The sequence below is a fragment of the Mustela nivalis genome (assembly GCF_964662115.1).
Source record: "Mustela nivalis genome assembly, chromosome: 10".
In the NCBI taxonomy this organism is placed as follows: Eukaryota; Metazoa; Chordata; class Mammalia; order Carnivora; family Mustelidae; genus Mustela; species Mustela nivalis.
The window spans coordinates 10,461,605-10,475,485 of record NC_139029.1 but is presented as its reverse complement, the minus strand read 5'-3'; the positions used below and the strand labels follow the sequence as shown (position 1 = coordinate 10,475,485).

At 40.6% G+C, this 13,881-nt stretch overlaps 1 protein-coding gene across 3 annotated transcripts in view; it reads right to left on the bottom strand.

The window, feature by feature from the left end:
- The window catches only part of SPEN (spen family transcriptional repressor), a 99,668-nt gene that overhangs the window by 29,574 nt on the left and 56,213 nt on the right, over positions 1–13,881 (bottom strand). For all 3 annotated transcript variants that reach the window (XM_082685427.1, XM_082685429.1, XM_082685428.1), the window contains 2 exons: positions 2,525–2,685; positions 781–981 (listed from right to left, as the gene is read on the bottom strand). In XM_082685427.1, the coding sequence (XP_082541553.1) occupies positions 781–981; positions 2,525–2,685 (362 nt within the window). The remainder of the gene's footprint in view (positions 1–780; positions 982–2,524; positions 2,686–13,881) is intronic.

The following is a 13,881-nucleotide window of genomic DNA, read 5'->3' as shown; positions in this document are numbered from 1 at the left end:
GGTCTCAGTTACATAATGTGACTGCATAACTTAAACACTTCTGTTTACTCCTCCACACATTTACTCACAATGTTGCCTTAAGTCAGGGGTTCCCAGACTTGAGTATGTGAATTCTGAACCATTGAGCAGGGATGGGGGAAAGAGTGTGCCTTTTAAACAAGCACCACAGGTGGTTCTCAAACGGGAGAAACACTGATCCAGGCGACACCTCAGAAGACTTCCTACCTTATGACAGGTCTTACAGGTAGGTTCAAACTAATAAAATGTCCCCTTGAAACTCTCAATGGGTCACACTCCTAAGACCTAGCCCTGATTTTCTTTGTCACTATTTCTCAGGGTCATGGAAGGTCATGGAAACTAGAACAACAGATCCAATTTGTGCTGGGCATAACAGAAATAAAACTGGTCTAACTAGTCCATCAAATCAGTGTAACAAGTAGTCTGTTTTCTAATTCAAGGTAATTCTGATGTCATTCTCCTAAGAACGATATCCTTATGTCAATCAACTCAATCCTTTTGGGAAGGCAGGACTCAACAAAGGGCTAAAACTCAGTCTTTCAGACTCTTCAAAGTCAGCATTTCTCCATCACAGGAACAGAACTATCTTCACCCTCCCTAACCAAAACATAATTTTATTAACTTGAACCAATGTACCCAGTCTTTAAAACAGAAGTCACTGGAAGTATGTCAATAAATAAAGCATCCAGATTCAGGATAAGATGCTGCCTTTTCACAAGCTGAAATACAAATTACACTAAAAATTAGCCTCCTTTCTCTTACCTGGCCCTATCCATGCTGTTACTTCAATCTGCATGCCAAAGAAAAGTTTTCCTTTTGATGCAGTCAGTGCTTTTTCTTGGTCCTCTTGCTGCCGAAAGAATACCAGACCATACCTCTCTTCTGAAGCTCCATGGATCTGCACTGAAGTCACCTTTCCAAATTTCTTAAATTCATGGAAAAGGCCATCTTTAAGGCTTGTATCTAAATCCCCCCCCAAAAAAACAAGGTGCTTATTTTTCTAATTTAGTTACAACTCAGTAAGCAAGCTATGAAATCTTTAGCTTGATTTTTGACCTAAATTTTGTTAGCATTAAAACATTTCTCTTTCAAATAAAATAACCCTAAAAATCACATTTTAGAGACTCCTGTACAATTGTGAAAATAAACTGAGTATCGGAAAATATCACTGGTTATTTGTTAGGTAAGAATGACATTGCGGCTATGCAGAAAAACCACCCTCCTACTACAGACAACAACAAAGAATTTATGTATCTTTAATTCGATATGAAACAATGTAATTCACTTTTAAAAAAACACAACAAAAACAGGAAGGAAGGAAAGTGGAAACATTAGATAAAGCCAAGTCTGGAAGACAGTGACAATTTTTAAATCTGGGGTATGGAGTAAGGGGCATTCACTCTGCTACTACTACTTTTGGCTAGGTTTAAAACTTCCAAAATAAAAATTTTATATACACGTATATATACATACATACATAAAACTTTAAAGACATGAGAAAGAAAGCTGTATTTCTAGCTTTCTAAGCACCATGTCAATGATAAAATTGTGTGGAAAGCAGCATTTAACAATGCTAACAACCCTAAGGTTTTCTACAGCTGAATCAAACCATCTAGAGGGGTCTTCTGTTAATTTCTTTCATTATAAAAATTAAAACTGTACAGAAAGACAAGCAAATTTTACCTCCATCCACTCCTAAACAACTAAATTCTAAATCAAAAGCTCACCAACATTTGTCCCTCAACAATTCTATTCACAAACCTGGTTTATGTAGGTTTTAGAGGCTGCTTTAATGAATAATTTAAGTAGTCACTAAAATGCACTTAGCTAAGAAGTACTAAGTTTGGTCTCTGTTGGTTTGACCATCTAGTAACAGTTGTTTACATACTCAATATGCCTAATGTAAGCAATGACAGTACAGTATATAGACATTATATAACTGTCAATTTAAAATATTAAGAGTAAAAAAGACTTCAGTAGAGCTTTTAACCAGACTTTTCCATTACTCATGATTTTCCTCATTTAAAATGTTAGTATTTCGAAGTGGGTTTCCTATCATAGTATTTCGAAGCGGGTTTCCTATCATAGTTCAAAGTTTTCTCACAGAACATAGGACTCCAGGACAATATAATAAATGTAAATGAAAATATTATTCCTATAATTTCATCGTATCAAATTTCCCTTAATATCAAAATATTTAACCTAGACAGCGTATTTAAAAAAAAAAAAAAACATGCTTTCTTTACAAAACATGCACCATACAGTCTTCGTGTATGTATGTACAGCGTGTATAATAATATATATGTGTATATGTATGTGTACACAGTAAATACAAGTAACATGCCACCTTCATAAAGTTACCGTCATTGCTTGCTTTTCCTCACAGGGCATTATACATTAATGCGCCACAAGAAGGAAGCTTGTCCCAGCACAGACCTTAAGGTGCTCCGTCTCCCATTCCCTCCAGTTGTAGCAGAGAGCAAACTACGGCGGTACAAATTGTTACCTGTAGAGCGTACTGGAAGATTCTGAACCTTGATCCCGAAACTTTTACGGGGCTCATCTTTTTCCAGGGATGAAAGCAACTGGGAAGTGGGTGCTGGGACGGCTGCTGACTGAACCGATCGGGCAGGAGAGTCATCACTTGAACTGCTGCTGGAATCAGTGCTGCGGAACGGTAAACGAAGACAAACCAGAGAAATGAGCAGCACGTGAAACTTCTTAAAATCAACAAGTAGAAAAAATTAGAAGCAATCATCTATATTTCTGGGATTTCTAGCTGCCCTCCCCTCTCCACATCTACTTCACACTCCTGCCTTCCAACAGAGAAAACAACAGCCTAAGGGAGCAAAAGTGTTGATCTTCTACCACTACATGCCCCCTAAAGAAAATGTTTCATTCTGTACAAAATGGGAACAACTTTTTCCAAATCAAGTAGGACTAATAAATGCAATCACTGAACAGTAATAATAAAAGAATAATGGTAATAATGGTTTTGGATTCAGAGACCTCAATTCAAATTTTGACTTAGATGTACAGCACGTATCCTTGGACAAGTAACTTAACCTCTTGCTAATAAGCCTCAATTTCCACAGCTATTAAATGGAAATAATAAAAGCACCTATCTTGCAGGGTCATGAATTAAATAAAATAACCCACAGGTCTGAGGAGTTTGGAGTAGACAGCCATCAGGAAATGAAGTGGCATTGCTCTGTTACTCTTACTGCGAATGCTGCCGCCACCGCCACAATCATCTCAGGGATGTGTCAATTTTGAGGAAAACAAAAATATCCAAAATAATTTCCTAAGTAATTTTAACTTTTAAGTATTTGAGGGACTAATGAGGAAGTATTATGTAAGTGGCTCAAGTGTTGCTGATTTAGGCTCTTTTCTCTGTGAGCAATGTGGGAAATGAGTCAATGAAATTGAGAATTTATTACTCTTCAGTTTGATAGAATCCTTGAAGGGAGAGACGGTTGAAAGACAAGAAAATATTATACCTGTTCATATAAGAGAGAGATATATTTAAACAAGTTTATTATGCCTAAGAACTACATGAAAAATAGGAAAGTCTCTTTTTAGTACCAAATGTGCAAGGACTGCCACGGTTTTGTTCTGTTTTCACATTCTCAAATATATTAATAAAAAGCTATTTACAAGGTCTGTCATTTATTTACAGGTTTCTGAAATTTTGCTTCACACTTTCCCCTCCCTGCTGTGGAAGGCTTATCTTTTAAGCAAATAACTCCAGGGGTGAGGGGACCTGAGAGGAGGTGGTTTAATCCACTTTAAGCATACATTATAGAGGGAAGACCTGACAGTTTTTGTCATTTGAGCTAACAACAGCTCTCATAGCCAAGATAATCTCTAAGACAGCCAGATAAATAAATCCAACTCAACAAATTAAGGCAAATTTGCCACTGCTTTTTAAAAAATACTATAAGAAAACAGGGTATTATAACTAAGAATTTACACAGCATTTTTATTGAGCTCTCACATGCTAGGGCAAAAGATGAAAACGTCACAAGGTTATCAGAGCTCTCTGAAGCTTGAAACATAGAGAAATAAACCTATACTAGTAAGATCCAAAAGGTCATATGTGAGTTACAAAATACAACTTGGGATAGAAGCCTTCAGATAGGACCACAGATTGTCACTGCAAGGCCTCCTATACATGCTTAGGCATTGGTTTTCTCTTTAAAAATTTTTTTTCTAGGGACGCCTGGGTGGCTCAGCGGGTTAAGCCGCTGCCTTCGTCTCAGGTCATGATCCCAAGGTCCTGGGATCGAGTCCCACATTGGGCTCCTTGCTCAGCAGGGAGCCTGCCTCTCTCTACGCCTCTGCCTGCCTCTCTGCCTGCTTGCGTGCTTTCTCTCTCTGACAAACAAATAAATAAAATCTTAAAAAAAAATTTTTTTTCTATATCACTCAAGTAAAGGGAGTGTTACCAGCACTAGGTGAACAGGATACTATGTTCATTCGAAATAAGGGTTTAATAAAATTAACTATGTTTAGCACAGAAGGGGAAAAATCCTTGTTATAAGTATTAAGTCCTCCAAGTAATACAAGATTATTGGCAAAGCCACCATATGATTACAGTATAGAATATGTTATAGGACTATCAACTTAATTCCAATGACTCACAAAATACCATTAAGGAAATTCCTCTCATTACAATACTGCCAATATTATAAATACCAAACTCCTTAGCAGCAACGGGTAAAGAAAATATGGGCAAGAGCAGAATTTCTGCTACTGAAAGAATCAGTGAGGCAAAAAACACCAAGTTCCGTATCAAGTGTGTGTCATGAAGGTGGAGAAGGTGAGGGGCACGTGGGTGGCTCAGTCAGTGAAGCAACCGCCTCTGGCTCAGGTCATGATCCTGGAAGTCCTCGGAATGAGCGCTCCATCGGGCTCCCTGCTCAGCGGAGAGCCTGCTTCTCTCCTCCCTCTCATGTGCTCACGCCCACTCCCCAACCCCACTCTTTCTCAAATAAATAATCTTAAGAAAAAAACAAAACAAAACACGGAGACGGAAACCAATCAATAGTTAACAGTGATTTTGTGGCGCCTGGATGGCTCAGTTTAAGCCTCTGACTTGGGTTCAGGTCGAGATCGCAGGGTCCTGGAATCAAGCCTTGAGTCAGGCTCCCACTCAGCAGGGAGTCTGCTTCTCCCTCTGCACCTCCCCCAGCTGGTGCGCTCACTCTATCTAATAAATAAAATCTTTAAAAAAAAAAAAAGTTAACAAATTAAATTTGTTATAAATGCCACTGCACTCTTGGTGAATTCCCTACTACCACACTAATAAGATATCTATCTATCTATCTATCTATTTATTTATTGGGGAGGGGAGGGGCAGAGAGGGAAGGGAGAGGGACAAGCAGACTCTATATTGAGCACACACACAGCCCCACATGAGGCTCGATTTACTACCCTGACATCATGACCCAAACCAAAATCAAGAGTCCAAAGCTTAACTGAGCCACCCAGGCACCCCAAAGGGGAAAAGGTTTTAAAAATGAATTACAAAATGATAAAATGACTCAACTTCTGAGTTCACATTTCAATATGCTAACCTAACTGCAATGTGCATTTCCCTATGTAGTGTATCAAATGTATTACAGATTTAAAGATCATAAATCAAAATGGGGGCCTAAATCCAGATCCCCAAATACTTCTCAGTCCTGTTAAACTGACAGAAAGCCCAAGTGCCCAGAAGAGCCATGTGACTTTTAATTTTTAAAAATTCCTTTTTTCAGGGCGCCTGGGTGGCTCAGTGGGTTAAAGCCTCTGCCTTCATCTCAGGTCACCGGTCTCAGGGTCCTGGGATTGCTCAGCTGGGAGCCTTCTTCTCCTCCCACCCCCCAACATCTGCCTGCTACTCTGCATACTTGTGATCTCTCTGTCACCTAAATAAATAAAATCTTGGGGAAAAGGGAGAGCAAGCACACAACGAAGGGTCCTGGGATCAAGCCCTGGGCTGGGTTCCCCCATTCATGCGCTCTCTCTGAAATAAATACAATCTTTAAAAAAAAAAAAAAAATTACCAAGAAAACTAAGAGGCAGATTTTTTTTGGGGGGGGGGAGATTTTATGTATTCGACAGACAGAGATCACAAGTAGACAGAGGCTGAGCAGAGAGTCCTATGTGGGGCTCAATCCCAGGACCCTGAGACCATGACCCAAGCCAAAGGCAGAAGCTTTACCCACTGAGCCACCCAGGCGCCCCTAAGGGGCAGATCTTATAGAAATTCCCATAATGGAAAAATATAATAAGCAAGTAGTTACTTAACAATTCTTTTTTAAAATGGTAAATAGCTTTATTTTATAGGAACCACATTTTACTAATAAAAGGGAAAATAAAATGCAGAAGTTACAAAAAGGCAATTTATTAGCAAGCAGATAAAAAGGAATAAACATAGGCGTGCCTGGGTGGCTCAGTCCGTTAAGCATCCAACTCTTGATTTTGGCTCAGGTCATGATCTCATGGTCATGAGATCAAGCCCTACATGGGGCTCCATGGGTAGTCTGCTTGAAGATTCTCTCTCTGTCCCTCCTCCCACTCACACTCTCTTTCTCTAATAAATCTTTTTTAAAAATTTAAAAAAGGAATACACATATAGCTGTACTAAAGGGCACCTGAGCTTGCCATGCAATTGTCTGAGCAATGAGGAGTACAGGAGACCAGGTGGCCTCCCAACAGAACTACATGGAGGATACTGGTCAGTGCCTGATGAGAACCTTTGGCAGGGGCTCCCTGTCTTCTGCACGGCAGCCACAGCCTGGGGAGAAGCCCACCTCCCTGAGCCCCGCTGGGACCCTAATGCCCTGGGCCCCACAACTGGACCAGCTCCCCGCTCCAGTGCAAGTGTCTGAATCAGTGAACCATTCCTCTGGCCACAGGGAAAGGCACCTGCAGCTCTAGAGTCCCCATCTCCAGGTCTACTCTTGCCATGGTCTACAAGAGCCCAGGCCGCCAGGGTAAGGAACAAGGCCCTCCTGCCAAGGGTAGCTCAGGAAATTCTACATAACAATTTTGATAAGAGAACAGAAATTAGGATGCCAGGATTCTCTCACCCCAAAATTATAGTGTCAAATAATCAACTACACAGAACTACAGCAAGCAGTTGACTCCTCACACTGAAAATGTCAAGGCACCGGGCATGCTATTTATAAGATGACTCAGGGCTAAATTTGTTCACACAAGAGTAGCATCCAATTATAGACATTAACACCTGTATCCCTGTAAACATTTGATTATGATGAATATTTGCTTTTTTAAAGCTGAAAGACTGAAATGCATCTCAACCAAGTTGAGAAACAAAAATCTGACATAAAAGGATAAAGGAACAATTAAAGCAACTAGGAAACTTTGCAATTAAAAGTTAAGAGGGCCCATTTGTTAAAAGCAGATACAATCTTTTCATAAAGCATTGCACAACTCATCTCATCACTGAAAACTGGGTTTGTCAGCCACAGAAACTGATAGAAGTATGTTTTCCTTAAAATATTAGAGGCTTATTATTTAAAATTATCTTTTAAAAAAGCAGAATCTCAAAAGACAATTTTCCAACCACCTCTCTTCTAACAGGTAGCTAATAATTTTCTCTCTACATCTTATATAAGCTTCAGTGAAGAGAGAAAAAAGATGCAAAATGCAGATTTTTCCATCAGGCTTCGGCAACTCAAAACATGCCCCATTGTCTTCATATTTCCATTAAATCGGGAGAAAATCATGTAATTTCTTAAATGGAATGTATCACCACACCAGGTAATAACTCCTCTCTATCCAATTTCTTACAGGTCCCAATTTTCAAGATAACCCTCTTTTTTGTGCAGGAGTTCTCTAACTGTGGCTTCACGGACCTTCCAGGACCAAAGTCCTTTCAGGAGGTCTGTGAGGTCCTCATTTCAGCTACGTATCTGTGTGAGGCCAATTCTTCATACACGTCACACACACACACACACACACACACACTATAATGACAGTCTGAATATAGGAGCAATTACGAGAATCTAGCTATCTAATTAAACCAGACTTTAAAGAGATCAGCAAAAATAAATACATAACACAATGCCACTAGTCTCACTATTTTTGGTTTTAAAAAAGTTGTATCATACCAGCTGAAAATCTAAAATTGGTTCCTCTCCAGAAGCAGACATCATGTTGAGGTAAACAGCTCCCCCAAAATCAGGGATGAAGATCTTCACCTCCAATATGAAACCTTTATTCCTTTTGCCTTTTCTTGCCTTTTGCTTTTCTCTCAGTTAATGCACAGGAAAAAAATGTTCCTTAACTCTGACAACTGTCACTTAATCTATCGCTAAGGCCTCAGCTGCACAACAGAATTCCCTACAATTTCTTGCTAGGGTAGTTTTAGATCAGAGAATTGCTTCCCCCACCCCCCCTTTTAAAAAAAGATTTTATTTATCTATTTGAGAGCAAGAGAGCACGTATATATAAGCGCCTGAGTGAGCAGAGAAGCAGAGGGAGAAGCAGACTCCCTGCTGAGCAGGGAGTCAGACACAGGGCTTGATCCTGGCACCCTGGGATCATGACTTGAGCCAAAGGCAGAAGCTTAACTAACTCTGAGCCACCCAGACGCCCCCGGAACTGCTTTAGATTACTTACTGGCTGAACAGTGTTATCATTGCAAATACTTCCTGCTGTACCTGGATCAACAGCTCTGGTAGCACAGCACATGTAAGAAATTAACAAACAGGCTACCTCACTAAAACAGGCTGACGCCCCTTCAGGTATGTCCTTTACTTACTTGACTTCAACTGGCTTGGTTCACAGGGGTCCTAAGGAGCATACTGCAGTCTCGGCACTATGCAGCTGACGGTCATTACTATCATCTCCCTAGTGGGCTACCTTGTCTCAAGGGTCTTAAATTTGTGTTTGTAGCCATCAGAAGCACATCAGATGGCCCTGCTGTGCTTGAAGAAACAGAAGTAAGATGCACAAAATGGACAGCAAAAAACAATTCTTTCACAGACTTGACATCACAACTCATGAGTTTTAGTGAGAGTGGCACTAATACCAAATTTTTGGTTACTCTCTTGTGTATGAGGATGACCAAAGGTAGGGGCCAGGGGAGGAGAGATGTTAAATTAAACAAGGAGGCCATTAGACTGAGGTGGTTCTAATACCTGAGAAGGCTATGTAAGCAAAGCAAAAATCAAGCCTATACATGCCTCAAGTTAAGAAAGGAAACCTGAGGCACCTGGGTGGCTCAGTCAGTTGAGAGTCTGACTCCTGATTTTGGCTCAGGCTGTGATCTTAGGGTCATGGAATCGAGTCCTGTGCCCAGTTCCGCACTTAGCAGCATAGAGTCTGCTTGCAATTCTCCCTCTGTGCACCTCCCCTGGCACGCTCCTGTGCGCGCTCTCGCTCTCTCTCTCTCTCTCTCAAGAGCACTCCTAAAATCTTCTGGTCTGGCACTGCCCAATTTAAAAAACTGATTTTTTTAAAAAAAAGATTTCGTTTAGGGCACCTGGGTGGCTCAGTGGGTTAAAGCCTCTGCCTTCAGCTCAGGTCATGATCCCAGGGTCCTGGGATCGAGCCCCATATCGGGCTCTCTGCTCGGCAGGGAGCCTGCTTTCTCCTCTCTCTCTCTGCCTGCCTCTCTGCCTACTTGTGATCTCTGTCTGTCAAATAAATAAAATCTTAAAAAAAAAATTTTTTTCGTTTATTTATTTGAGAGAGAGAGAGAGCATGAGAGGGAAGAAGGTGAGAGGAAAAAGCAGACTCCCCACGGAGCTGGGATCCCAGGACTCCAGGATCAAGACCTGAGCTGAAGGCAGTTGCTTAACCAATTGAGCCACCCAGGCGCCCTAATTGTTTTTTTTTTTTTTAATAGGCTCCAAAGCAAGGCCTGAACTAATAGGCCTGAGATCAAGCTGAGATAGAGAGCTGGACACCTAACAGACTGAGCCATCCAGGTATCCCAAATATTTTTAATTGATTTTCTACTCAGGGCACCTGGGTGGCTCAGTCAGTTAAGTGTCTGACTTTTGGTCCCGCTAAGGTCATCATTTCAGGGCTGAGAGATCAAGTTCCACATCTGGCTCCACGCTCAGCAGAGTCCGCTTGACAGTCTCTCCCTCTGCCCCTGGTGCACTCTCTCCCTCTCAAATAAATAATCTAAAAAAAATAAAATGATTTTATCTCAAATTGCTGAAGGACGGGGCGCCTGGGCAGTTCAGTCAATTAAGTGTCTGCCTTTGGCTCAGGTCATGACCCCAGAGTCCTGGGATTGACTCCTACACTGGGCTCCCTGCTCAGTGGGGAGTCTTCTCTCTGACCCCCATCCCCGTCCTCCCCTGCTCGAGCTCACGCACGTTCTGATAAATAAATAAAATCTTTAAATTTTTTTTTACTAATAAATAAGTCTTAAAAAGAAAACACAAATACAAATTACTGAGTCATATCAGAATAAACAAAAATTTCAAATTAAAAGTTAACTTCTAATATGGCAAGTGTCTATAGATATTACTTACAATAAACTAAAGCTCATAATTTAATCAGATAAAGGGATCCTAAGCTCAGAAAGCAAAAAAAAAAACAAAAAAAAAAACAATAGTTCAATAGACAATCTGATGAGATTCCACTTCCATTTTCAACTCTATACCACTTCTAACGTAACCTATGAATTAACCTCTGAACTATAACTGTTACTTACAAGAAAATGAGGAAGGAAATACTCAGCTGTGTGGTCTAGAATAAGAAACCTAATTCTGTCTCTCTTAACTTTAACTTCTCTAGTGAATTACCAGATCTTATGACGTTTAAAGGTCCTGCCAACACTAGGTTCTATGAGCCACTACCCACCTCTAACCACTCATTTCTGACAGCTCAAATGCATGCAGGGTAAAGTCCACACTCTTCCACAAGAGAGAGAAGACCCTTAACAACTTGGCCCCAAACTAATTTTCTATCTACTCCTTCTCATTCCCTTGTCTTGACCTTCTTACTCCACCCACCACCCACTAACGATCTATCCACATAAGAGCAATATATCAGGGGGTGCCTGGCTGGCAGTAAAACCTCGGACTCCTGATCTCAGGGTTGTGAGTCTGAGACCCACGTTGGATGTAGAGATTACTTAAAAATAACTTTTTTTTAAAGAGCAACAGATCAGTTTCTAATCATGGACATCTTCTTTTTTAGACATAAGTCCTGGGTTAAATTACTCCCTATTCCTTAATTTTCTTGTAATGTAAACGGTGATAATACTTGGGAGAGATGTGGCAAAGATTTAATAGGTTAGTGATTATAAAATGCTTAAGCACTTTGCCTAGCATATAGCAAGCAGGTAAAGAGCTCTTGCCCATACCCATTCCTATAGAAGAGACCTTTCTGTCCCTCCTTGCCTGTCCTGTCTCTGAGAATTAGCTCCAATGTTAACTTTCCCTGTAGCTGGACATCCCCACCCCACCTCACAACATTCTCTGACTTCTCACTTGTATTACAATGTCTATCTCCTACCCCTTCACCATGTACTGTCACTACTCATTTACCACCATCCTGAAAGGCCAATAATGAATTCACCTCTGCAAACAGAGAACCGATATGATGTGCCTATAAGAAATTACAGACTTGAATAGTGAAAGTTACTGAAATTAATACTTAGGAAAGTACACCAAGTTCAGTAAAATGAAGGTACTAACTGAACTCAGTATTTAAGAATAAAATGAAAATTTCTGACAAAATATTACTTTGGTGCAAACTGCAAGCTTATTTCTTTCTTTAATGTTTCATTAATTATGCAAGAACACTAGTGGCTGTTCTAAGGTTTCAGAATGTTACACTAATAACCTGAGTGAAAAATCATGGGTATCTGTAAAAACAAAAACACATCTTGCATTTCATGCATCCTATTATATTTGCCCTTTACCACGGGACACTTCTGGCCGTCATAACTGTGGGTGGGGGTGACTTACTTCCACCTAGTGAAGAGAGGCCAGGGATGCTCTTAGACATCCTACAGAGCATAGGAGAGCACCAGGAAAAAGGATTATCTGTGAACAGTGCCAAGGTTGAAAAACCCTGCCTACGTTATCTGACTGCTTTCCCTTCTTTTTCAAAAGCAATATGCTAATTTTAAGATCTAATTCATATGTGGGATCCTTTAAAGCAACAGCTCTTCCTTCATAATAATATATTACTTTATATGGGATGCCTGGGTGGCTCAGGTGGTTAAGCATCTGCCTTCGGCTCAGGTCATAATCCCAGGGTCCTTCCTGGGTCCGAGCCCTGCACTGGGCTCCTTGCTCAGCCAGGAGTCTGTTTCTTCCTCTGACCCTCCCTCCTTTGTGGACTCGCTCTCTCTCACTCTCTCTCTCAAATAATCTTTAAAAAAGAAAAATGACGGGGCATCTGGGAGACTCAGTGGGTTGAAGCCTCTGCCTTCGGCTCAGGTCATGATCTCAGGGTCCTGAGATCGAGCCCCACACTGGGCTCTCTGCTCAGCGGGGAGCCTGCTTTCCCCTCTCTCTCTCCCTGCCTCTCTGCCTACTTGTGATTTCTCTTTCTGTCAAATAAATAATCTTTTCTTAAAAAAAGAAAAAGAAAAAGAAAAATGCCCATACAGAGGTGCCTGGGTGGCTCAGCTGCTTAAGTGTCTGCCTTCAGCTCAGGTCATAATCCCGAAGTCTCAAGACTGAGCTCCACATTAGGCTTCCTGCTTAGTGGGAAGTCTGCTTCTCTCTCTGCTCCTACCCTTACTCATACTCTCTCTTGTTCTCTCAAAAAATAAAATAAAATAAAATAACATGACAATATAGTAGCAGCAAAAAAAAAAAAAACAAAAAAAAAAAACAAAAAAAAACAACAACCCCAAAAACAAAAACAAAAAACAAATTTAAACCAGATGCAAAAATGGGCACCTATGAACAGACATTTCTCCAAGGAAGATTACAAATGGCCAAATAGCACATGAAATGATGCTCAACATGACTACTCATTAGGGAAATTGAAATCAAAACCACTATGAGATCTATTTCACACTCATCATGATGGCTATTATAGAGAAACAATATAAAGAACACTGACAAGGATGAAAAGAAATCAGAACCCTTACACACTGCTGCTAGCAAAATAAAATGATAGACATTATAAAAAACAGTATGGCAGTTCCACAAAAAACCTGAATTATCATATTATTCAGCAGTTCTACTTCTGCGTATATTAACCAAAAGAACTGTAAACACGCAGTCAAGTTTATTGCAGTGCTGACCAAAGGACATATAACACTTTCTGCCAGACTCAGGGAGGAGAATGGAAGTAACAAGACCTTTCAATATTAGAAACAATTAAGGAATAATAATTTTAGATCATTTGCCAAAACAGCAATCAATGTACTTCCTACAATTTGACTTCTAGTGCCCTTATGTAAAGGAATTGGATCCCAAAGATTACGGCGGGGAATTTTTGAAGTTGTCTATATTCAAGTGGAGATCAAAGAAACCCAACCAAAAGAATTGTGGAGTGACAGTGACAACTGTGAACCAAACAAAAGTTCTTTTTAAAAGGACTATTTTGGGGGCACCTGGCTGCCTCAGTCAGTGGAACATACAAATTTGATTTGGGGGTGAGTTCAAGCCCCATGTGGGATATAAAGATTACTTAAAAATAAAATCTTTGGGGGCACCTGGGTGGCTCAGTGGGTTAAGCCGCTGCCTTCGGCTCAGGTCATGATCTCAGGGTCCTGGGATCGAGCCCCACGTCGGGCTCTCTGCTCAGCCGGGAGCCTGCTTCCTTCTCTCTCTCTCTCTCTCTCTCTCTCTCTGCCAGCCTCTCTGCCTACTTGTGATCTCTGTCTGTCAAATAAAATCTTAAAAAATAATAATAAAATAA